Here is a 25801-nt window from a genome sequence, read left to right as displayed (position 1 = left end):
TAATCTCAATTTATTCTTGATTCAGTTTGAATCGTTTAGCTCAGTCAGATAATGAGTCAGTGGGAGCAGTTTCTCCTTGTCACCTGTAAATGCAGATGCAGCATAGTCTGACCCAAATAACAACAACACAAATATACTAAATAAACTTAAAATGAGGGGTGTCACGGTGGCACAGTGTGTAGCACAGGGATGGGCAAACTTGATCCTCGAGGGCCGGTGGTACTGCAGAGTTGTGTTCCAACACTAGTCAAACACACCTGAACAAACTAATCAGTGTCTTCAAGATCACTAGAAATCTATAAGCAGGTGTGTTTGATTAGAGTTGGAGCGTGCAGGACACCGGCCCTCCAGGACCGAGTTTGCCCACCCCTGGTGTACCACCTTGGCTGGGTCAGCTGGCACTTCTGTGTGGAGTTGCATGTTCTCCCCGTGTTGGTATGGATTTTCTTCGGGTGCTCCGATTTCTCCCACAAGTCCAAACGCATCCACTATAGGTGAATTGAATAAGCTACAGTAAATTGCCTGAAGTGCATGTGTATGAATGAGTGTGTATGAATGTTTCCCAGTGATGGGTTGCAACTGGAAGTGCATCCGGTGCGTAAAACATATGCTGGATAAGTTGGCAGTTCATTCCGCTGTGGCGACCCCAGATTAATAATGACACTAAGCCTAAAAGAAAATCAACAAATTAATAAACTTAAAATGCTTTGTTTATTTGTTTGGAGCTACGATTTTAATTTTAGGGTTTAAAAAGATCCATTAAAATGAACTAGATGCCTGTTTGTAGCTCAACTGAGCCTGTTGCCTCAGTATTACTGGTTAAAGATCAGAAACTTGTGACTTAATTTTGCGATATTAACACATTTTTTTTTTTTTTTAATCACCATGATGTTTTCACAGTTTGTGTCTGAGGGGGTGTTCAAATCTATATATACAGCTGGAAAAAGTCCATTGAATCAATTTTCTCACTTGACTGTGTTATAACTGAAGAAATCATCTCTTGCTGTTAGGTTACTAATTATTTCACATGCTCTTTCCACTGCTTGGAAGCTAAACTATTACTGACATTTTCTAAAGCAGAAGAGAAGAGTATTTGGCATCCATTTATTGTTGGTCTTTAGATTATCACTGTTAAACAAATTTTATACCGTTAATAAAATTGAATTATTTTATTAACTAATGTAGCTTATTGTTGTTTTTGTTGCTGTTTTATTTTATTTTGTTTTATTTTTTGTTAAAATAGTTTTCTTCTTTTCCCACACGGAAAGAATTTATATAAAAATATATTTGCATATAGGAAAACGGCCAATTTTATATATGTCACACACATATATATATAACATAAATGTTTATATAAGTTCTTTTTGTGTAGGTTGTTGTGTTCTGGACAGCACAACACACCCTGTCTATGTGTTTCATTTTACAACAATCTATAGACATATGTGATATTTTAGCACAGTGCGTGGATTAATGTATGTTTAATTTAATGCATTTTAGTTGTTTTGAATAAAAGTTCATATAGAACATTATTTTTAGCATTTTTTATTAAGCAATGGGCTTAAACGTGTGCAGCCAATGTTACACGTATTCACATACAAAATGTTTTGAATGAATCACGGCCATATGGAGACATCTGTAGCGCTGTTTTTTTTCCGTTCAACGAGTTCACACGATAAACGCTCTCATTCCCAGATGTACAAAGGTAAATCTACTGGGAGCGCATGCGTGCATCTGTCTGCACATTTGTGCCGTTCTCTGCTCCTTCAAAGTCAAGCAACACACACACACGCACATGGCCCTGTTGTGCCTCACTAATGATCAGTACATGAGTGTTTCTATTCACATGCAGCCAGACCTCAACAGAGCCCCGATTCCTGCTGACGAAAATTACACAGCATTGCAAGCTATTGCACTAGAAGCCGCGTTTTCAAACGTGCATACAGGAAATGACAGCGCACGGTAATAGCAGGACAGACGTGACAGCTTGTTGTCATTATTTTTCATCTCTCTTCGGCCCCTGCTGCGGATCGGCGGAGAGATGGACTCCCAGTAAAAGCTAATGTATGTCTTCACTCGTTTCTGTCTCTCCCTCACTTTGTTTCCATAAACATCACTCTCAGCCTAATTTCCAGCCGCCTATTTGAAGTCCCCCGCGCGCGCCGCAGCTTCGCCCTCCGCGCTCTCCAGCTGCTACAATGGCCATTCGGGCTCCGAGGACTCGTCAACAACTGGGGAAACTGAAAGCCCTTTTGTTGTGAGTTTGTCTGCATTATCTAAAGTGTCCTCAAAACACTCTTTAGAGGACAGGGAAAGGGCACTGGGTTGTATGGAGAGCGACTTGTTTTTTTTTTCATTCAGTTTATCTATCTATCTATCTATCTATCTATCTATCTATCTATCTATCTATCTATCTATCTATCTATCTATCTATCTATCTATCTATCTATCTATCTATCTATCTATCTATCTATCTATCTATTTTGTAAAAAATGTTGAGTTCCTCAATTTGTGTTGGGACAACATAAAATAATTAAGTTAACTTATTAGTTTTTACAAATCAAAGTCGATTGAGCAAGAAACAATTATGTTGTCCCCAAAAAACCTTATGAATTGTATTTGTTCATTCATTTATTCATTCATTTCCTTTACGGCTTAGTTCCTTTATTAATCAGGGGATGCCACTATGGAACGAACCGCCAACTTATCCAGCACGTTTTACGCAGCGGATGCCCTTCCAGCTGCAACCCATTACTGGGTAACACCCATACACTCTCATTCACTAGGAACAATTTAGCCTACCTAATTCACCTATAGCGCATGTCTTTAGACTTTTGGGGGAAATCAAAGCACCCGAATTAAACCCACGTGAACATGGGGAGAACATGCAAACTCCACATAGAAATACCAACTGACCTAGGCGAGGCTCGAACCAGCAACCTTCTTGATGTGAGGCGATAGCGCTACCCACTGCACTGCCCCTTAAGAATTGTGTTGTTTCCGCTCATTTTAAGTATTTTAAGCATTTTAAGTAAGGATTTTTTTAGTCTATTTGTCTGTCTATCTATCTATCTATCTATCTATCTATCTATCTATCTATCTATCTATCTATCTATCTATCTATCTATCTGTCTATCTGTCTGTCTGTCTGTCTGTCTGTCTGTCTGTCTGTCTGTCTGTCTGTCTGTCTATCTATCTATCTATGATTTTAACCATTAAATGGTATCAGTTAAATGATTAAAAATATTAATATATATTTTTTTTAAAAGGTTGACTGCATAAGTGGCCGATCACAGCGAACACGCTTTTTGCCTTGACAGGGGCATCTTGTGGCGCCCTACGCACCTCGTGTTTTTCATATAGATTAGTTTTAACTTAAATGGTTTGTAGCAGTCGGTTTCTTCTCTTCCTTTATTGGGTTTTACTGTGCTCAAATTGCTTCATTTACTCAAATGGATTAAGTTCATTAGGATTAGTTTTTGAACATAAATAATTTGAGTTACCTTCAGTTTTTGGGTTTTACAGTGTTCTGTTATTTTATTGTTTTACCTTTCATTTGAGCTCAGTTTATTACTACAATTATTTTTTTTCTCAACTTTTCTGTTTCATAATTTTCCAACATCAATCATCAGCACAAATCATGTATTAAAGAGATGCATTTTGATGTGGCATGTGCCGCATTCCTTCCAAACATTCCCCTTACAACACATTACGTCGAGGGGAAATTTGAGTAAGTAAAGAAATTAATAAATAAATCAAAGAAAAATAAAAATATTTATGTTATGGTGGAATGGAGTGTTATGCTTCAAATGCAGTGCTCCATGCTTAATATCTTAGTGTTTTGAAGTCGTAAGCTGTCTTTTTGGCAACACAACTGAGTAGAGCCGAGTCTTTAGGGTGACTCCATGCTGACATTAATAGCAGTGTTCTTTGCTCAGAGAAATGTGTGTCACTGAAGGCCTCTAGAAGGACTCTGATGCCCTGATTGTCTCCCTGGGGGTCACCAGAGCCTCTAGAGTACAAATGAAACTGGATTAAGACTATACACCATGCTGAATATATCTGTAGTAGTGCTCAGCAGAAAGAAGCAGCTCGATTCACCTTGTTTTGCACCAGCAGGCATTGCTATATTCCATCTATTATACATCAAACTCGCTTAGACCTAAATCAAAACCTTCCTGAAAGCACAGAAGCACAGAAAGACAAAAGCTACGGCACGCAGAGCTTTGTAAGCACTTCTCCAGAGCTCATTTTAGGCTGTGAAATTACAGTAACACTAGCGTTTTCTGTCAAAACACTGTATGGTAAAAATAAAATAACCACTGGTTGCATCATATTTCCCAAGTTTATTGATTGCATTAATAATTGCAAGTTTTTTTTTTCTAAAATGTTAATTAATTATGCAAATGAATAATTGTTTTGTTGAACACTTTATTTGCTGTTATAGACAGTTGTATTCACTATAAAAAAATAGTAATTCATGTTTTTTATGCTTTTTAATTGTGGACATTGATCTTTCAACGGACATTGATCTTTCCTTAAACTTTTGATGCTGAAAAGTAAAAAAATAAGTGACTTTGGCAATCCAGGCTGATTACGTACCCCTTTATACATTTCTGGAGAGCGCCGTATAAATCCCATGAGCTCCTTTTTTCACAGTTTTTTTTTTCGCAAATCCACCAGAGGCCGCTGTCTATATGCTTTTTGAGATCTCAAATTTCTCTCACGAGTGCCATTTTTCACCTGCTGTTCTCTCATAAATCCACCAGAGGCTGCTGCTTACTAACTGACTGACTGACCAACTGACCCCCACCCCCCCACCCCACACATCAACCCCCTTCAATAAAAGCAAATGATAGTGTTTTAAAAAGCACCAATTGACCAGCACCCACCCTCTTTCCTAAACCCAACCGACAGTGTTTTCAAAAGCAATCCAGAAAATGAAAAGCCCTCGTGGCAGGCTCATTTTTAACACATTTTTAGAGTTTACCACATTCTCACCCTGTTATGTACTTGTTTGTTTGTTTTAAGTTTGTTTTTGTCTCAACTGCTTTCTGGAACTGTTCTTCACCGGACTCGAACCCTGTAGTCCTGGTAGTTGACCGACAGTTGAATCAGAATCAGTTTTATTGCCAAGTGTGCTTCACACACAAGGAATTTGTTTTGGCTACAGAAGCGTCCAGTGTACATAAAGTGACAAGTGACAACACAAAATAAATATGAAAAGAAGACGATAGTCATTAAACAGAGATACAGTCAGTCAAGAAAGCTCTAGATGTTGAATTGTATGTACAGATTTGTTATAAATATACAGGTTATAAAGTTCTGTGTACAAGTGCGTATATGAGAAAGCATTGCACATATTTTTTTGCACAGTAGGGGAATATTTAACTGTTCATGAGGTAGATGGCCTAAAGAAATCAACTTTTCCTGTGTCTGCCTGTTTTTGTGCCCGGTGCTCTGTAGGAAGTGTGCTGGGTGTGAGGTGTCCAGAGTGATTTTGCGAGCCTTTTTACTCACTCTGGAAAAGTACAGTTCTAGAAGTGTAGGAAGAGTAGTGGCAGGGATTTGATTAGCAGTATGGACTATTTTCTGTAGTCTATGGAGGTTGAGTTGACCGCTCCTTAACATTCACTTTGAAGATGAAATGCAGCCATACGTAGCTCTGGCTACATAATTCACGATCTCTAGAAATGTATATGGGGGTATGTTTTCAGAATTAGCCTATATTAGACTTTTATTGACCTTTTTAATAGTTTGATGTCATATATTGTGTGGTATTGTAAATTAAACCTGGAAATATACTTCCAGTATTTTTTCTGTTGTTTTACCTAATTTTATATCAATATTAATTCTTATACAATACTGTATATTGTTTGAAACTACTAAAATCTCAATTAAAGTCATTATGCAAAACTGCACCATTGGATTTTTAACATCAAACATCGACAGAGCGGAGATTAAGGTAAATAAATGGGAAATTTGTGTGAATCACGAAATACTGAACCTGTTAACAGATGTTTATTCTCTAGCACCAAAATCTAAACATTGGAGAAAGTCAGATTCAGAACAGCCTGATCTCTCAAGGAAACGTAAGTATTTTACTTTTTGTTAGTTTAGTGGCTACTTCGTATGAATTTGTTCAAGTTCAGTCGTTCGAAATTGTACATTTTTAAAAAGGAGGCATGGCACCTAACCCCACCCCTAACTCCAACCGTCACTGGGTGATGAGCAAAATGTACTAGATTGTACACTGCAAAAAATGCTTTTCTTGCTTAGATTTTTTGTCTCGTTTCTAGTCTAAATATCTAAAATTTCTTATATCAAGAAGCATTTTCTAAACAAGCAAAACATATTGTCTTGTTTTGAGAAGTAATATACCAATATTAAGTGAGTTTTTCCTTAAAACAAGCAAAATAATCAGCCAACGGGATAAGCAAATTAATCTTGTTTTTTCTTTTGATGTAAGATTATTTTGCTTACCCCATTGGCAGATTATTTTGCATGTTTGAAGGAAAAACTCACTTAATATTGGCTTATTATTTCTCAAAACAAGACAATATGTTTTGCTTGTTTAGAAAACTCTTCTTGATTTAGGAATTTTTAGATATTTGGACTAGAAACAAGACAAAAAATCTAAGTAAGAAAAGCATTTTTTGCAGTGTACGAATTAGATCTTACATATTCATACAAGTTAACCCCTAAATCAAAAACATAGCAGTGAGATTGCGTTGATTCAGAATGTTTGCTCTATGTTTTGGCATAGTAAGATGTAAAAATAAATTGATATAATAAGTGTAAAACCTTTGCTCAGCATAAATGAGTACACCACATTTTGAAAATGAATATTTCAATCAATTTTTAAGTCAATATAGGTGCATATATTTTGGTGCACTTGAACAAAACTGATTTATTAAACTGATACATTTATTAAAATAATATTTTATTCACCAAATATATTTAGAAATAGAAAGATAATATATTTAAGTTTAAGTAAAATATTGCTGAAAACTTTCAACAAAATGTTATAATATATTTAAAGATACTTTTCACTTGATTTTTACTCTTTTTAACATTTTTATGATTTTTTAACATAAATTTGGGTGTACCTTTTTTGGACTGTTGTCGTTTTCTTTTTTTAAAATATATAATAAAGGCGGAATGGTGACTCAGTGGTTAGCATTGTCACCTTACAGCAAGAAGGTCACTGGTTCGAGTCCCAGCTGGGCCATGTTCTTTCCGTGTTGGTGTGGGTTTCCTCCAGGTGCTCCCATTTCCCCCAGAGTTCTAGGTGAATTGGATGAACTAAGTTGTATGAATATGTGTGTGAATGTGAGAATGTGTATGTGAGAATACTGGTTTGCAGCTGGAAGGGCGTCCTCTGCATAAAAAAATAAAAATAAATAACATACGCTTGAATAGTTGACATTATAAAATTATCCTAGTCCTGATATAGGACTATGCCGAAGGAAAAAGAATGAATATGTATCAAGACTTTTTTGTTAGATTAGCTCCAGATTTGTTTTCACTACTGAGTGATCTAATGTAAATACCAGTATATTATTGTATAGCATCTTATATAAAAGATGTTCATTTAAAAGATTTCTGATCTGAATATATGGTGTGCACTGTATGTTAAAAATTCATCTGTAAAGTTTTAAGTAAAATTGGCTTTAAAATATAATATAAATCAAATCTACAGAGACTGCAGGCACTATAGTGCAACGAATTATGTGTATTTTGAATGTTTTCTGTAGATTGAACAGAAATAAATAGTTTATGAAAAGCCAAAAAGCACAAAATCTCAAACTGAAAGCTGTGTGAAAAAAAAAGAAAAAACTTGTTTTTGCTTGCAACTTCTCGCCTTAAACACAGCCCAGCCCCCCAGTACAAATCATCTGCACACCTTCACAACTGTATCGCTGCTCACAAAGGTATAATTGTTCTGTTGAGATTTAATGAAATGCAAATGCTCTTGGCATTTCAGAATCAATTTAATACCGCCAGGTTTAACTCTCATCCGCAAATCCCCGGATAACATTGTTTTAAACCTTGTTAATAGTCTTAGTATCTGGAGTGCACCAAGTGATAGCACAATGAATAAAAATGAGAGACTTTTGAGAGCGGTGTAATTTCGAAATTAATGGAAACCACTACCATTTGGCAAATTGCAATTTTTAATAGGCGAAACAGTATTTACATCTTCACAAAGCCTGCTACGCGCTATACGATTATTTGCATGTAGAGAAATGATTATTAAAATGAAATGAGATGCACTGAGCTGTCAGTCTGAGTGGTTTAGGTAACATGAGTGTTTGTGTTTGCGAGCATATGGAGGTATTGTGCTTTGTCCCCCTTGCTGGTTTGGTGGTCTGTGGTGTCAGATATCCACAGCGAACTCAGACTGGAACCTTTATCTGCAGGTTTCATCATTGTTTCATTATCAAAATGATGACGACTCACTATACTTCTGATTTCATGGTTTTTTTGGGGTTTTTTTTGAGTGACATTTCAGTATTCAGCTGGCCTGCACACAACGCCCTGTCTGTGAATGATGTTATTCTTGTGTATAAAGGTGAAACCATTGTACGTGCCAGGGGATTCACTAAATAGTATTGCAGTTAGGTAAAACTGGCTTTGCTTGTGTGTTTAATAGTGTGGCCAAAAAATGGAAATTGTGTCATCATTTACTCACAATGTTAGCCTTATGTTGTTCTAAATGTGCTATTATTATTATTATTATTATTATTATTATTATTATTATTAATATTTTTATTATTATTATTATTTAATTAGATGGCATTACAAAACATGCAATATTTATAAACTATATAATGGTTATATAGTTTGGGATTGCTAGGATTTTTTATTTTTTTAATATTATTTTTTAACAGTAAGGTGACATGGTGGCTTAGTGGTTAGCACTGTCGCCTCACAGTGAGAAGCTCCTGCCTTGGCCAGTTGTCGTTTCTGTGTGGAGTTTGCATGTTCTCCGTGTGTTTGCATGGGTTTCCTCCAGAAGCATCTTCCTAAGACATGCGCTATAGGTGAATTGAATAAACTAAATTGGCCATAGTGTAATGTCTAAGTGTGTATGGGTTTTACCCAGAATTGGGTTGCAGCTGGAAGGGCATCCACTGTGTAAAACATATGCTGGATAAGTTGCCGGTTATTCTGCTGTGGTCACCCCTGGTAAATAAAGAGACTAAGCTGAAGGAAAATAAATGGATGAATTTGTAACAGTAATACTGTTTTTAATTTAACTGATTTCTATTTTAATATGTTATAAAATGTCACTTAATGCTTTGAAGAGTACAGCTGCATATTTTAATCTTATTTTAATCAATATAAAAAATGCTGCTTTATATTTTTTTGTAGAATTGTTTCAATTCAGGGTGTTTTGATTAAAAAAATTAATGATTTTTATTTGAAGTTGAAACTGTTTAAATATCATCAATCTTTTTACTGTCATCTTTGTTTAATGAAATTCATTCCCACTGAGTAATTTATTTTAAAATAATTAGTTTCTTTAAATCTATTTAATACAAGAAGCAGTAAATAATTCATGTAATAAAATAAGATGTCTGTTTGTAAAGATTTAAAAAAATATTTTTGGAGGAAGCCTTATACAGTGCTTAGCAAAAATGAGTACACCCCATTCACCTCTCTTTCTCAGTGAATGTGGGTAATTTATATTTTGGTGCATTTGAACAAAACTTTTTATTAACAAAACTGATTTTTTTTTTATCAACAAAACTGATTCATTAAACAGATCTATTATTTAAAATAATATTTTAGTCACATATCATCTTGATAAATGGAAAGAAAATAAATTTAAAGGGATGCAAAACACTGCAAAAAATTTCAAACTACATTTCAACAAAATTGATTATATTTTTTGTCTTGATTTTTGCTAGGACTATGCAGTGGCACAGTAGGTAGTGCTGTCGCCTCACAGCAAGAAGGTCACTGGTTCAAGCCTTGGCTGGGTCAGTTGTCGTTTCTGTGCGGAGTTTGCATGTTCTCCCCTTGTTCGCGTGGGTTTAATCCGGGTGCTTCGATTTCCCCCAAAAGTTTAAAGACATGCCCGATAGGTGTTTCCCAGTGATAGGTTGCAGCTGGAAGGGCATCCACTGCATAAAACATATGCTGGATAAGTTGGCGCTTCATTTCACTGTGGTGACCCCAGATTAATAAAGGGACTAAGCAAAAAAGAAAATTAATGAATGAGTGATTTTTGCTATTTTTGAAAATGTTATTTAATATTTTTCCCTAATCATATACATTTGGGTTACTAATTTTTGAACGATTATTGCAAGTTATTTTGTTAGATTAGTCTCAGATTTGGCTTCAGTACTGACTAAACTAATGTATATGCACAAACATAATATTGTAAAGCATCCTATAAAAAATATTCTTTTAAATCAGATTTGTGAGGGGTGCATCACAAATATATTTCCCAAATGATGTTTAACAGAGCAAGGACATTTTCACAGTATAGTTATTCTGAAAAAAGTCTTATTTATTTTATTTTGACTAGAATAAAAGCAGTTTTTAATTTTTTAAAAAACATTTTAAGGTCAAAATTATTAGCCCCTTTAATCTACATATTTTTTTTCGATAATCTACAGAACAAACTATGGTTATACAATAACTTGGCTAATTACACTATTCTGCCTAGTTAACATAATTAACCTAGTTAAGCCTTTAAGCTGTAGAAGTGTCTTGAAAAATATTTAGTAAAATATTATTTACTGTCATAAGATAAAAAAAGATAAAGATAAAATAAATCAGTTTTTAGAAATGTGTCAAAAAACATCCTAAACTAAAATGCATTACACTTTGTAAAAACATATTCAATATTAATCATAAAAATTGCACTTTTTTTGAGCTGCAACTTTAATATATATATATATATATATTAGTTTAAATATATTTCTATATATGAAATGCAATATATTCTAGGCAATATTAAAGTTGCAGCCCAAAAAAGTGCAATTTTTATGATTAATATTGAATATGTTTTTACAAAGCGTAATGCATTTTACTTCAGGATGTTTGTTGAATAGAATGTTGAAAAGAACAGTATCTGTTTGAAATAGACATCTTTTGCGGCATTATAAATGTTACACTCACACTTTTGCTCAATTTAATGCATCCTTGCTGAATAAAAGTATTAATTTCTTTCAGAATATTAATAAAAAAGAACCAGAGCATAGCAGTATAAAAGCACCAGAAAAGCAGACTGTGTGACTCATCCATTAATATACAGCATATATATGACTCATACATCTTCTGTAGCCATATACTGTGTGAAAATCTTTAAAGTAACTAATCTTTCCTCTGATAAGCTTTCATTTCTCCTGCATCCCTCTGATCAAACATGACTTACGTGGTCCAGGTTTGACATAAAAATGAACCAAAGTTTTTTTTTTTTTTTTTTTTTTTTCGGTCTGTGTTTACCCGGCCTGCTCCATATGGGCTGCATTTGCTTTGATAACATCAGCAGAGAGGTGAAGATGACCTCAATTTGGTCTGTTCCTCACATAATAACTATCATATGACTTTAGAAGAACTGTAACATGCTCTATAAGTCATATGGACAGCTTTTGCATTTCTTTTCTATTTATTTTTAAAATTACAGCTAATACTGTATAGAGTTTTGTAGTAAAGTTAGTAAATATTCAAGGTGTTTTCATTTTTTATCAATATTTTTTAAGCATCCTATTATGTCTTTTGGCATACAGTATGTTTTACACAGCGGATGCCCTTTCAGCCGCTACCCAGTACTGGGAAACATCTATACACTCTCACATACACACACAATCACACACTATGACCAGTTTAATTAATTCACATATACCCTTGTCTTTGGACACAGAAATGTCAAGTGGCCCAGTGGGACTCGAACCAGCAACCTACTGTGAGGCGACAGAGCTAACTACTGAGCCATTGTGCCTCTCCATTTACTTCAATTCAGAACTTTATTCATTAATTTTCTTTTCGGCCTGGTCCCTTTATTAATCAGGGGTTGCCACAGCAGAATGCACCGCCTCAGAATTTTATGTAGATTCGATTTTTTTTATGTAGAATCATGTTCAGAGTCTGAGTCTGCTGTGTTCACACCAGACGCGGAACGCACGGATAAATCTTGCGTAATTACGCGTGAACATTTGAGTTTAAATGATTTATTCGCGGGTCAAATGCTCTTCATTCGCGCGTCAAATTCACTTAAGAACAGACGCGGATTCGCGTGATGGGCAGGGCTTCTGTCTGCCACGTGACTCTAGCTTCAATGCTAAATGGCTAACATGGATTTTACTGAGAAAATAACTGTGTTTATGTGCTTTATAAAGGCTAATGAAAAGCGTCAATTTGTTTGGAGCCAAGCCTAAGTCCACTGGTTCCTTTCAGAGGTGCACCCAGCTCTGTGAGCTCATCAACTCCTTCACAAACTTAACCTGAATGATGGAGGCTTTCAGCGGTGCTTCTGACTGAGACAAGCCCAGTTTGAAGAGCTGTTGTTGGTGTACACAGAAGGATTTTCCCCCGAGACACCAAAAACAGGCGCTACGTCATAATCACGCCCCTATAAGAGCAAGCTCCTGATTGGTCAACGTGCCGTGAATGTCCCCCGAAAATCTGATTTTTCGACTCGAGCGTTTCATGCAATTCTCACGTAAAACGCTTAATTCGTGCCATGGTATGCGCGTGTATCGCACTATACAATTCGCCACTTAATTCTCGCCATTAGCGCGTATCACGCCGCAGAATGTCTATACGCACCTTTGCAATGACAACATAAATCACTCGCGTTTGACGCTTCTTCCGAGTCTGGTGTGAACACAGCATTAGAGCTGAAAAGTTAACAAATAAAATAAATACTATATAATACAATATTTTATAAATTACTAATTTCTTAATATTTATTTAGGTTGCAATTCCAAAATCCAACTAGAACTACTTGTTTGGTAAACAAAACCACAGTAGTTCTCTCATGTAATACATCCAATAAAAAGCATTGAAGATATTACTTTGCACATTTGTGCTTTTTTATATTGTACACGAATCATTGCCACAGCCACACCACCCTGCAATCCAAGACCGGATACTCACTGTAGCTAAGTAGAGCTGAACCTGGTCAGTACCTTGATAAGAGACCAAATGAGAAAAGCTGGCTGCTGTTGGAAGTGATGTTAGTGGTGCCAGCACGAGGCTCTAAACCTGTGGTCTGCATGAGTCCTAATGCCCTATTATAGTGAAGGGGACACTATACTGTCAGTGAGCATCGTCTTTGGGATGAGACATTAAGCCGAGGTCCTGACTCTCTGTGGTTATTAAAAATCCCATGGTACTTGTTGTAAAGAGTAGGGATGTAATAAAAGCCCTTACCCATCATGGCTTCCCAATCATCCCCATTCACCAAATTGGTTCTATCGCTATCTTTCCACTCCACCAATAGCTGGTGTGTGGTAAGCGCTCTGGCGCCTTTGTCCTGTGGCTGCCCAAGTCAATATCTAGATGCAGCCTTGATGATGCAAGCTGAGACTGTATATCTCAGTGATACACTGTCAGACACAATGCACTCAATGAACCATAACACCACTATGAGGGGTAGGGTTAGGGGTGGGATTTAGGTGACCATGTTAAAAATCATTGGATGCAGCTCAGATTGCACTGGACCAGGTTTGCATCCAGACCCAAGTGAATGATGTACAATGGTTGTGGTGTGGAGAAACCCCCCTCATGATTGTGAAGCGCTTTGAGGGTATGATAACAAATAAATCCTCTCTATAAATACACATTACATTACAATACATAAACATTTGCATAGTACTTGATAACATTAATAATAAAAAAAACTTACCAAATGCATATAATTAATTATTTTGCAAATGTATATAAATAGAATAAACTCTAGCCCTAAAAATCTGCAGACCTCTGTGGGTGCAGATTTTGTGTGGGCCTATAACTGTTGGTTTCCAAGATTCTTCAAAATAACTTTTAATAACAGATAAAGAAAAAATATATAAACTCCTAAATGTTTGGAAACTCACTTTAAGGTCATTAAATGATGAGTTATTTATTTATTTATTTATTTATTTATTTATTTATTTATTTATTTATTTATTTATTTAATTTATTTTTTGGATGAACTCTCCCTTAGGGTGATATAGTACCAGGCTAGTACTATACTTTCAAGTTTCAGCTAAATAAAAATACTTTACTCATGATTTATTACACCATGCTGTAAATGCTTATGTTTTGGGGTTAAAACAAATAAATGTTTTAGTGTCTGTTTAAATGCAAATGAGCTGCTGTGCTGTTCCCCTCCCACTTTCCAGGAGAGTTGTAAATACATTCATGTCATGTCCAAATTAGCATAATTACAAGAGGTTGGACTTCCACCATGTGACTGCTATAACCTGACACACAGAAATATTTAAGATCTAAATGCAGTATTAAGCAGCTGAAAGTGTTGACCCAGAGTTGCATATTTCCAAGGCGACATAATTCACAGTACTTTGCATAACCTTTAAATTCAGTGCTCTTTCTAATCAGCTGTCAAATACACACAAGACATGCCATCATCACAATACTAACACAAGGCATGATGTGCTGTGGACATATAAATACGAAAAGAAAAAACAGGACTAACACATGTGCAAGACAATTAAATGTACCCTTTAAATTCCATTTAATTCCATTCCATTCCATTTGTGTCATTTAAGCAAAAAGGCATGCATTTTTATTTATTTATTTATTTTTTTTGTAAACAGGCTTTCAGATTGTTGGCAATGTTTTTAAGGTTAAACTACTTTTAAGGAATGTAAAATTTACTCAGTGGAGCAAATGTGTATCAATATTACTATTATTTTTTTAATTAGCATTAAAGATTTTTTAAACAATGTAATAAAATAAAATAATAAAATAAATTAAAAATAAATTAATAAATAAAATAAAATATGGAGTGACACAATGGCTCATTGGTAAGCACTGTCGCCTCACAGCAAGAAGCTTCACAACTAAATTGGCTGTTGTGTATGAGTGTGTTTGTGTGAATGAGTGTGTATGGGTGTTTCACAGTAATGGGTTACAGCTGGAAGGGCATCTGCTGCGTAAAACATATGCTGAAACGGTTGGCAGTTCATTCCGCTGAGGCGAACCCTGTAAAATAAGGGACTAAGTTGAAAGAAAATGAATGAAAATAAAATAAAAATAAAAAATCTAAAGTCTGTTTAACCTTGTTATATTGAAAATTGTATTGTTTATTTTATTAAACAACACTATTATGTAATCTAATAAGGTTTAAAAACCTTACAATTCATACATTTAGGCAGTTATCGTCTGTACAACCTGTCAGTGAAAAAAAAAAGATCTAAAATTGGTAGATACGTTGTGTATCGTTAATGTGATGTGTACATTTCTGAAAGAAGACTCAAGTCTGCATTTTAGAAAGTTCAGAAACAGTATTTACTGATATAGCACACTTTCCTATTGGTGAAGTTTTTTTTTTTCCCTCTCCGCTGACACCACTGGCTTGCATGGTTTAGGATCTGAAAAGCGACTAATCAATGAATTTGCTCTTCAGTGTTTGGACTCTCAATAATGACTTCAAACCACACTGAACTGAGCTAAACTGAACTGAACTTAAACATTAAAAACTGAACTACCCTGATCCAGCTACTATGACCATTTATGTGAAGCTGCTTTGACACAATTTACATTGTAAAAGCGCTATACAAATAAAGCTGAATTGAATATAGGGAACATCTGCTTTGAACTTTATGCTTTGTAACATTTTTTTTCTTTTTTTATTCTTAAACTGCAACATTAAGCAAAGGACATTGAAAGTATAAAAAGCATAATAAAAGCTCTTTAAGAATCTGTACTGACATACAGTATTAGTGTGGGCTGAAACTCAAATAGTGCATCATGAGTACATGCAAAGTTATGATGGCGGCACCTGTTCTGCTTTTGTGTCATTCAAAAGCATCTATCTGACTCTCACAAGTTCAGCTTGCAAAAATACCAAAAAAAAAAAAAAGAAAGAAAGTATTTCATTCATTTTCAAATGACCAATGGATTGAGTCGCTCACGGCTATATTAATGTAATTTTAATATGCCTCTTTTTTAGAATTAAGTCCTAAATTTAAAACTAATTAGATATGCCTTTCCCCCGCTCCTTCCCAGAGGAACGGCTCTACGCTTGTGGAAAATTACATCCTCCACGAGTTTCCCCGTCGGACGCCATTGTCATGTTTTCTCAGCAGAGTCTGAGATCCAACAGGGGGCCTTTCTTCCTCCAGACGCCGACTTTCCACTGGCTGATTGACGAGAAAAGAAGAGATGACTTGACTCAATGCAGCGTAGCCAGGGTAATCTTCCAGGTGATGATCCTATTGGGTGGAAGAGGGACATAGAGAGACCGTATTCTGTTTTAGCATCGATGCCTGCAGACCTTCTATTAAACCTCAATGTATTTATTATTATATATATATTTTTTGGCAGTCCTCCCGATTGTTAAGCTCAGTACTTTTTTTTTTTTTTTTTGCAGAGATGCTGGCTAGAGGACGGCCCTGAAAGATCTAGAGAAGCTGAAGAGCGAAATCCATTGGGGGCTCTGTGATGTTATCCGAGCCCCTCGCAGTGTTTCTTTTGAACTTGTGCTTCTGAAAAAAAGTTGCGAGAGCAGCAGGTCCAGCCAAAGCCGACGCGCACCTACGGTTTTAATCATGTGATGCGTGAGTGGTCTTGTTTGCTTGTTTTGCTTCTCATTTGAGTGGTCATTTTCTTAAGCGTTACTCGTCCTAATGGGTCCGATTGGAGCTTCTTCGTTTAAAGCGCTGATTTGTGAGACTGAAAACAGATTTTGCAGCGCATCCGGTATGACATGATTAAAGAGACTCTAAAGTTTTATGCTCTTTGAAGAGTGGCTTTGAATACCGAGGCTCCTGAGGCCCCTGTGGAGTGGTATTATTCACTGGTCTCTGCAATAATTGGATTTCACAGAGTATTATTTTTGCATTGGATTTATTATTCACTCACCATAACAAACATGCAGGGAATTTGCTCGTGGTTGCTTTCATATGTGCGGCTGATTATTTATTTCGTTTGAAACGTCAGATGTCAGTATACAAATAATGCATTTCAAGCAGCGAGGAAGAACATCTCTGTTACCCGTTTTACGGCCGATCTGACACAGCATCAGATGTGTCAAAGGCACATCTGATGCTCAGACCATAAAAGAGACGACTTTGAGCTGTCAGCACATACTTCCTTCCTGCGTTACATGCTTGAACTCCCCAGGTATGGTTTAGTCTTTGACACTGTTTTACTCCTGCTTCATATCCTTCCTCTCGTCCGCCGTATTCATTCACCTGGTGATGAGGCCGTAGAGTTCAAAGGTATCATGAAAAGATTTGAGAGACTTTCAGTGGCGAACCGACATCAAAGTTTGCCATGACTGAGTGCAACAGTAGCGTTCCAGAAGCAAACAATGTAATTAAGTGTAAACCTGCGGAGACGAGCATATAGCGTGAGCTTTGAACAATGGTGTGCTTCTTTGGAATCTAGATGTCTGTGTGCGATTTCAACTTCATTTTTGAAGAAGTAGTCAGTTTTAGTAGCCCTTTGCCTTCTTCAAATGGGGAAATCAAATAATCATTTACTCACCTTGGCTTTGTTCTAATGGCATATGCTCTTTTTTATGCTTCACATCACAAAATTCTGATGTGAAAATATTTGTATGATGACACTGAATAACAGTCTCACAGAATGGTTGCATATGGTAAAAATGAAGCTAAATGTAATACACATTAACCATATTTATTACCAAACGTAATCTTTCTGAGAGTTGTGATGACAGAGTTGTGTTGAAACTGCAGTTTATTTCTTTATTTATTTGTTATTGTTGTTGTTGTCCCTATCATATTCCTCCAAAACAACTGAATGTGTAACCTTCTGTCATACATTTGTGTACATTTATTTAAGATTAATGTCAATTGAGATTTACTACCATTAAAATGCTTTCATTATCTGAAAAAGAAAGAAGGGCATATAGAGTTGAACCAAAACGTATGGAACAAAATCAGTGCCAGAAGTATTGAAGTAAAAAGCTTGTCGAATTGCACAAACTGAAAAAAAAGAATACATTGAATTAACAAGTGATTGCATTTTAATGACTTCAATCGCCAGGGCTTATTTTTGCGTTCTGAAATTCAACATAGCTGTTTCTTTAGGCTGTGAATATTTCAACAAAAATATTTCAAATACATTTTCATACTTATAAATTCAATACTTCATAATCAACTTCCAGATTTCACTTCCAAAACATCAGCTTTGTTTAAGAATACGAAGTTTGCTTCCATTAATATGAATTCGCTTTCATAAATTCAGTGGTTCAAATTTAAAATTACATTAGGGCAGAGACGTCCAAAACATCTTACTCATTTTACTCATAATCATTTTATTACTTATAATTAGGGCCGGGCGACACTGTGGCGCAGTGGGTAGAGCTGTCGCTTCACAGCAAGAAGATTGCTGGTTTGAGCCTGGTCTGTTGGCATTTATGTGTGGAGTTTGCATGTTCTCCCTCGCGTAGGTTCCTCCGGGTGCTCCGGTTTTCCCCCACAGTCCAAACACATGCCGTAGAGGTGAACTGGGTAGGCTAAATTTTCCGTAGTGTATGAGTGTGAATGAGTATGTATGGATACTTCCCAGAGTTGGGTTGCAGCTGGAAGGGTATCCGCTGCGTAAAACATATGCTGGATAAGTTGGTGGTTCATTCCACTGTGGCGAGCTCAGATTAATAATGGGACTAAGCCGAAAAGAAAATGAATAAATAATTAGGGATAACTTAATTATTTAAGTTAACTTTATAAAAAAAATCTGTGGATTTATGAGGAATGATTTTTGGAGTATCAAAATGAAAAACTTAATATATGAAATAAAAAAAAATATATGATTTTTACTTTTATTTAATGTTTTAAATGCAAATCAAATTAGAGCCACTTATTTTGTAAATAAAGCAAGTCTCTCATATGATATATCTACTAAAAGACAGAAAATATTAATTTACAAACTTTATTGTAAACAAATCATGTATTTTAATATTACAATTAATATATCACATTAATATTAGTGAAATTAATAAAAAAAAAAATGAATAAATATAAATTTACACACATTAACACAAGTAAATACATCTACTCAATGGTGGGCTAAAAATCTGCCGATTTCTGCATGTGCAGTTTCCTTGTCGGCCTACTTATAATTGATATTCAAATTAAATACTACTCTTGTGCTGTTATTAGTTTTTTTTTTCTCACCTATTTAGTGGTTAAAAATTTTAAATTGGTCCATCTCCACTTGCTGGCGAATCAGCAGCTGGAGATCATCAATCTGTAATCAATTTCCTGCAGTTCCAGGATGTAGTGTTATAATTGACCACTGAATTTAAGGAAACAAATTTTTGAACTGAAATAAAATAAACTGAAAATTGCCTGTGGAATATTCTACTTCATATTCTTAAACAGAACTGAATATTTTGGAAGTGAAATCTAGAAGTTGAATATGAAGTATTGAATTTAATAAGTATGGAAATGTGTTTGGAATATTTTTAGTTGAAATATTCACAGCTTTAATAAACAGCTATGTTAAATTTCAAGATCCAAACAAACCTTGGCAATTAAAGTCGTTAAAATCTGTTAATCCAATATATTAGTTTTTCAGCTTGTGCTTTTTGACAAGCTTTTTATTTCAATACTTTTGGCATTGATTTTGTTCTATGAAAACAATGGCAAATAAATGACAGAATCATAGAAATTTTAGCAATTCCTTACTTCCTGTACAAAAACATGTATGCTTGACACAAATACACAATAACAGAAATGTCAGATTGTCAACAGTGTGACAGAAATGTCAACAAAAAACTATTTTCTGATTTTGTTTTCTGGACTGCAAAGCACATCCACTTTGCTTGCACTTCCAAAGTTTGAGGAGTCAAGCTGTAGTCAATACAGTAAACCAATGCCTTTACTACTCTTCATATTACTGTGTTTACGAATACTAAGGAGGCCCATAGAGCTGAAATATACAGTATACTATAGACATGGTAACGGGTGTTAGACTTCATTGAGTAGTAAGCTGTCAATCAATCACAAGAGGCCGGGCCATCTGACCAATTAGAGCAGAGTAGGCACTCAGAGAGGAGGATTTTAAAACCCTTCTGTTATTTTTCAGTAACTTTACAACTTGGGAATTTTACCTGCTGAAAGTGTGCATTAAATAAGAATAAGTATGTGTTCATAAGAGTGGCATGGTAGCTCGGTGGTTAGCGCTGTCGCCTCACAGCAAGAAGATCCCTGGTTTGAGTCCTGGCTGGGTCATTTGGCATTTCTATGTGGAGTTTGCATGATCTCCTCCTGTTTGCGTGGATTTCCTCGAGGTGCTCTGATTTCACCCACATTCCATGTGTCTTAGTGTATGATAGATTGTATGGGTGATTCCCAATACTGGGTTGCAGCTGGAAGGGTATCCGCTGCGTAAAACATATGCTGGAAAGGTTGGTGATTCATTTCAGTGAGGTGACCCTGTGATGAATAAACGGACTAAGCTGAAGGAAAATAAATATGTTTGTAAATACAATTAAATGTGTTCATTTTCAAGAAAAATAAGTCCCCTATTCCCTGATGCAGCATCTGCATACCATAATGCTTTGCTTCACGAGCACTAAAAATAGAGGTGCAGCTCAGTGAATTGTGAAATCTTTGGTGAATTATTCTGAGTTTAGCATAGGCTATTTAAATAAAGTCTTTTGCACCCTGTCTGCTCTGCACTGCATGCAAGTGACGCTGCAACACTAGAATGACTCCATTATAATAAAAGCTGTCCACGCTGCATTATAATCCACAAGCTCTCTTGTGGTGTGGACAGCTTTCTTCATTTTTACATCACATTGCATCGCTCACTTATGGTAACTTTGCAAAAGTATTTTTTTTTTTTTTTTTTTTTTAAATTGGCTTATTTAATTACAAAAAGCATAAAAATGACAAAAATGTCCAAAAGCACAAAATTCATCAACCACCAAAGCACTAACAAAATGCTATCTATTATTATAGATATACTAATATATGGAATAGTGACGGTGAGCATGAACGCAGAACTAACACTGTACTTTGGTCATGTTTGAGGAGATAATAACGGTCTAATATAATAAAATAATTGTTACTAAGCTAAGTTAAAAGTGCTCCTGCTAGACTCAGAGATTGGCTGAACGAAGCTGTTTTTTTTTTAGCTAAGAAAGAGAGAAAGAAAGAAAGAAAGAAAGAAAGAAAGAAAGAAAGAAAGAAAGAAAGAAAGAAAGAAAGAAAGATGGGTTCACATACCTGTCTAGTCTGTGTAAAGATATGATGCACTGTTTTATCAGGAAGTTGATTCACTTTGGAGGATCCAACAAATTCATGGCAATTCAGGCAATTCATATCTTATTGGTTTAGTAGCTAATCCATGTAAATTTGAATAATTTGTTTTATACAGTTTTGTACAATTTGCTTATCCCCAATGACAAATGGGTTTAGGGGTGGGGTTGGGGGCCACGCCTTCTTTTAAAAATCGTACATTTTTGTATGACTGAACTCGTATGAATTAGTCACTAAACTGTCAAAACGTAAAATAGTTATGTTTCCTTGTGAGATCAGGTGGCAAAGGACATTAGCACGTAAAAGAGATGTATACCTGCAAAAGACATTGTTCAGTCTGAACTGAGTGAGTGAGTGTGAGTGCATGAGTGCATGAGTGAGTGAGTGAGTGAGTGAGTGAGTGAGTGAGTGAGTGAGTTGGGGGGGGGGGGATGTTTTCTGTCTGATGCATGAATATAACCTGGATACCCATTCATTTCCTATGGCGGTCAATTTTGACCGGGAACACCACAGGTGTAACAAGGTTGATTTAAACACTCAAAAATCAATGAAAGAGATGATCATCACTTTTATAAGTTCAAATGCATAGTGTGGAGGGTATCATAAGGCCTCGAGACAATCAGATGTGAAACACAATATTTCTGAGTGATTTAAGTTGTAAATCGATAAGATTTGACCCAAACACGACAAGAGGGGACTAAGCTGAAAAGAAAAGGAACGAATGAATGGTGTGTGGTGTTTGCAACTTTTTCAAACAATTGCAATTTTTTAACAATTTTTCAATTAATGCATAAAATATAAGAAAGAAAGAAAGAAAGAAAGACCTCTATAAAATAATTTAAACAAATAATTGTTTATTATTCATTCTCAATAGTAAATAACAATTTATATGAAGCATGTTGATTTAAGTGTTACTTTCTTTCCTTCTTTTCTTCTTTCTCAGCTAAAAAAAAAAAAACAGCTAGCAACATAACCTAGAGAAAAGAAATGACATTTTTTGTAGGCATCTTTTTTTTTTTCTCATTCCACCCTGTGTTATGACACCCTGCAGCCAGTAAGATGCTCACTCCTGTACTATGGGGAAAGTGTGATGTGTAGTAGTATCCAGTCTTGCAATGCTATGGAAGTATATTTTTTTCTAGAATATCCATGGTGAAAGTTTCTCCTCTCAGCAGGAGTCGCACTGGGAAACTGCACCGCTGTTGTGGATAAGAGAAAAGTATTGATGCTGAGATGCCCTTGTTGAAGAGGAGGTGAGTTAGCAGTTATCTTTGGTTTCGAAGGAAACCTCTCTGGTGCTTTCATTGTTCCACAAAGCCTTCATGTCTTATCAGGACCATGAGAAAGTAATGGAGAGCATAAACTTCCTCCACTTATCACAGACTTTCAAAGAAAAAAAGAACGAGTGACTCATCATTTGATCAACTACTAACTTTTATTTATTTTCCAGGTGGATGTTTTGATAGGACCATTTTAAAGATTAATTTTAGAAGTTATTTAAACATTTGATGTATTGCATCAATGGAGCCAAAATGCCTGTTTTTACATAAACTTTTATACAAAGTGACTTACAAATTAGAAGCATTGCAAGCAATTTATTGAAATAGCCAAATATATTTGCAGTACATAATGCCAAGTTTTAAGTATGAATTAGTATGCAAGCCAGAGCAGAAGTGAAATCCAGAAAGTAGAGAGAACAACATTTATTGTTATCATTAGTTCTTATTATTTTTAAGTGTCTTTTGGTTGCTGTTTACAATCCCTTCAAATATATGTAAATAGCTGACAATTGCATGTTGTATAAAAATGTAATTAATGCAACATAATAACTTGAAAATGTGAATTATTATACAATCATGATATGATTTGTTTTAATTGGTTTAATGGCTTAATAAAATAGTTTGCCCATGGATTTGAATCTCATTGGAGAAAATGGGAAAAAAAAATTAAATACTAATACTTTTAATTATTTTTTTTATTTTCATATGTATTTATTTTTAAAATTCATAAAATATTGATGAATAAAAGACACATTTGTATAATTTCCTCTGAATTTTTTTTGTTTTTTATTTATTTTTATTTTTTTATGCCACTATACTTTTGTTGCTTTTAAACCTTTACTGCCACTTTTTTTTTTGTACTGTAGGTTTTTTTTTTTTTTTTGAGCAGCTTCACTTAGAAGTTCTAGTAGATTGAAACTGTGTCAGTACAGTTTCCAGAGTTAAAGTTAATATATCAAATATAACTAACAAAATAAATACATTTTTAGATATTGTGCTTTTTTTCAAAGAAAGAAAGAGAATTAAAAATAAGAAAAATATGCTTTTCCATGTTTTACTGATCATATATAATAAGTTTTATGTCAGTAGATTTCAATCACAAAAATATCTGTATTCTGAAGATTTTTCCACCATACTTCATGAATTATGGAGTGATGCCCCAAAAAGATGGCCCAACCCCCCTCTGCAAATTTATATTGACAATTAATTGTAAAAAAAAAAAAATAAATAAATAAATAAATAAAAATTAATAAATAAAGTTAAACCTTGATCCAACATTATGATTGTTGTGCTAAAATATATGCAAATTCTCACATTAATTGTGTCTCATTTGCAAATTTAAACCACACAATTTAGAAAACTTGTTAGCTCAAGTATGACTCAATCAGCTTGCGAAGTATGGTCATGCCAGTTCGTTGTTTTTTTACCCTGTTCGCCTGCAGTGCCTTGACTTAAGAACAGTTTATGAATCATGCAAACCATAATGGTTTGATGCCAGCAGATGGGCTCTGATAATATTCAGCTTTGTGATTTCAGATGTTCAGACTGCTCTTTTCATTTCCACGAACACTTGCTAGAAAGTCACGCCTTGCCAGAACGCTTAGTTTCACACAAGTGTCTGAAATAGCTGGAGTCTGCTGGGGAGAGTGTCGGCATGCCCGGTGTTACACCACCTTCAAGGTCAGATCTAGATGTTGGGCAGATCTGATAGGTGGGGGGTGTTTTGATGGGTTTAACATCTCCCAATTCCCCAGTAATTGTAGGGCAGTACTGTCCGCTTTGGCAGCTTCAAGGTCAGACTCATTTAGCTGTTGGCTTTGAATGTTGACGCAGCAGTGGCCTGTTTCATTTCGTTATTATTTGCTTATTTTGATGTCTGATGTTAGTGGGAGAGCCGGTAATAAACATTCCGGTGCTATTACTAAGAGAAACAGATATATCAGTTGTCATGTGGTGGTAATAGTAATAATAATACAGTGTGCTGCTGATGGGAGCTTGCCAAGAGCGTTTGACCACTGCCCATCTGTTGAGTCGGTTTAATGAATCTCTTATGTCCGTTTAGTGAAGGAATTGTTTTTCAGCACAAACCAAGAATATTAATGGATTGGAAAAGAAACAGAATGTGACTGAAAACAACATTATTTTTCAAATCACGGAACCTTGCAGGTCTTGAAGGTCGTGTTTCTGAAGTGACTGGCAGGTCAGTGGAAACAGATGGTGATTTGATGAATATTAAAAAAGAAAATGATGAAAAAAAGAGAAATAAAGAAAAGAACGAAACAAATCAAGTCAAAGTGAAATTAAGACAGAATGAAAGGGAAAAAATAGAATAAGGAGAATAAGATGAGGAAGGAAAGAAGCAGAAGGAAGTAAACAGGAAAAATAAGAGGAAGCATGGAGGGAGAAGATGAATAGAAAGATAAGAAAAATGGAAAAGGTTTTATGAATCTGCCTGCCATTTTTAAAAGGTATTGTTTGTAGCAGCACAAAATAATGAACCTTGATTTGATGAATAATTGAAATAGTCGGCAAGCCTCATTTTCTGACAATACTCAAAAACCTTTTCATCAATGAAAAAGATGAATTAAAACATTGGAGGAAATTTTTTTAACATCAAATAGAACTGGGTTTAGTCTAAAAAAGAAGGAACGAGAAAGACAATAAAAATAAGATGGGAAAGAAAGAAAGAAAGAAAGAAAGAAAGAAAGAAAGAAAGAAAGAAAGAAAGAAAGAAAGAAAGAAAGAAAGAAAGAAAGAACATGAGTACATGAAAAAATAAAGATAAAGTCAACATTGAGTACATTTACATTGACACCGATAATACAATTACAATACTATAAAAAGACATTACTCTGATTAGGGGGTACCATGTAAACAATGATTTTTGATGAATTTAATCCAATTAAGGTCATAATCAAAGTAAACAGAAATCGAATTAAGACATGGAGTATGCTGATTTTAGTTGTATCATTGTAGTGCTTTCAGACACCTTAATCAAATGCAGCGTATTTGTGTTTTGCGACACTATAGTCTATACACACAAGGCTGTTTAACACTATTCTTTGCACCTATGAAGTCAGTAAAGGACTAGAGACACACATC

General features: G+C 35.1%; 1 protein-coding gene across 7 annotated transcripts in view; it reads left to right on the top strand.

Moving 5' to 3' along the window:
• Positions 1–18944, top strand: part of LOC147837115 (uncharacterized) — a 533045-nt gene extending 514101 nt beyond the window's left edge. For 6 of the 7 annotated variants that reach the window (XR_015478584.1, XR_015478578.1, XM_087240968.1 and 3 more), the window contains 2 exons: positions 16192–16388; positions 16556–18944. Coding sequence is in view for 3 of the 7 variants with exons in the window: in XM_087240968.1 (XP_087097094.1) it covers positions 16192–16388; positions 16556–16627 (269 nt within the window). In the remaining 4 variants the exon portion in view is untranslated. Of the gene's footprint in view, positions 1–1820; positions 1960–2120; positions 2255–16191; positions 16389–16555 lie in introns of those variants that run through there. The other variant, XR_015478585.1, reaches the window with a different exon arrangement.
• The last annotated feature ends 6857 nt before the right edge of the window (positions 18945–25801 follow it).

Source organism: Danio rerio, chromosome 2 (assembly GCF_052040795.2).
Source record: "Danio rerio strain M-AB ecotype USA chromosome 2, GRCz13ab, whole genome shotgun sequence".
NCBI lineage: Eukaryota > Metazoa > Chordata > Actinopteri > Cypriniformes > Danionidae > Danio > Danio rerio.
The sequence above is the reverse complement of the archived record's forward strand: the minus strand, read 5'-3'. Positions and strand labels throughout refer to the sequence as shown.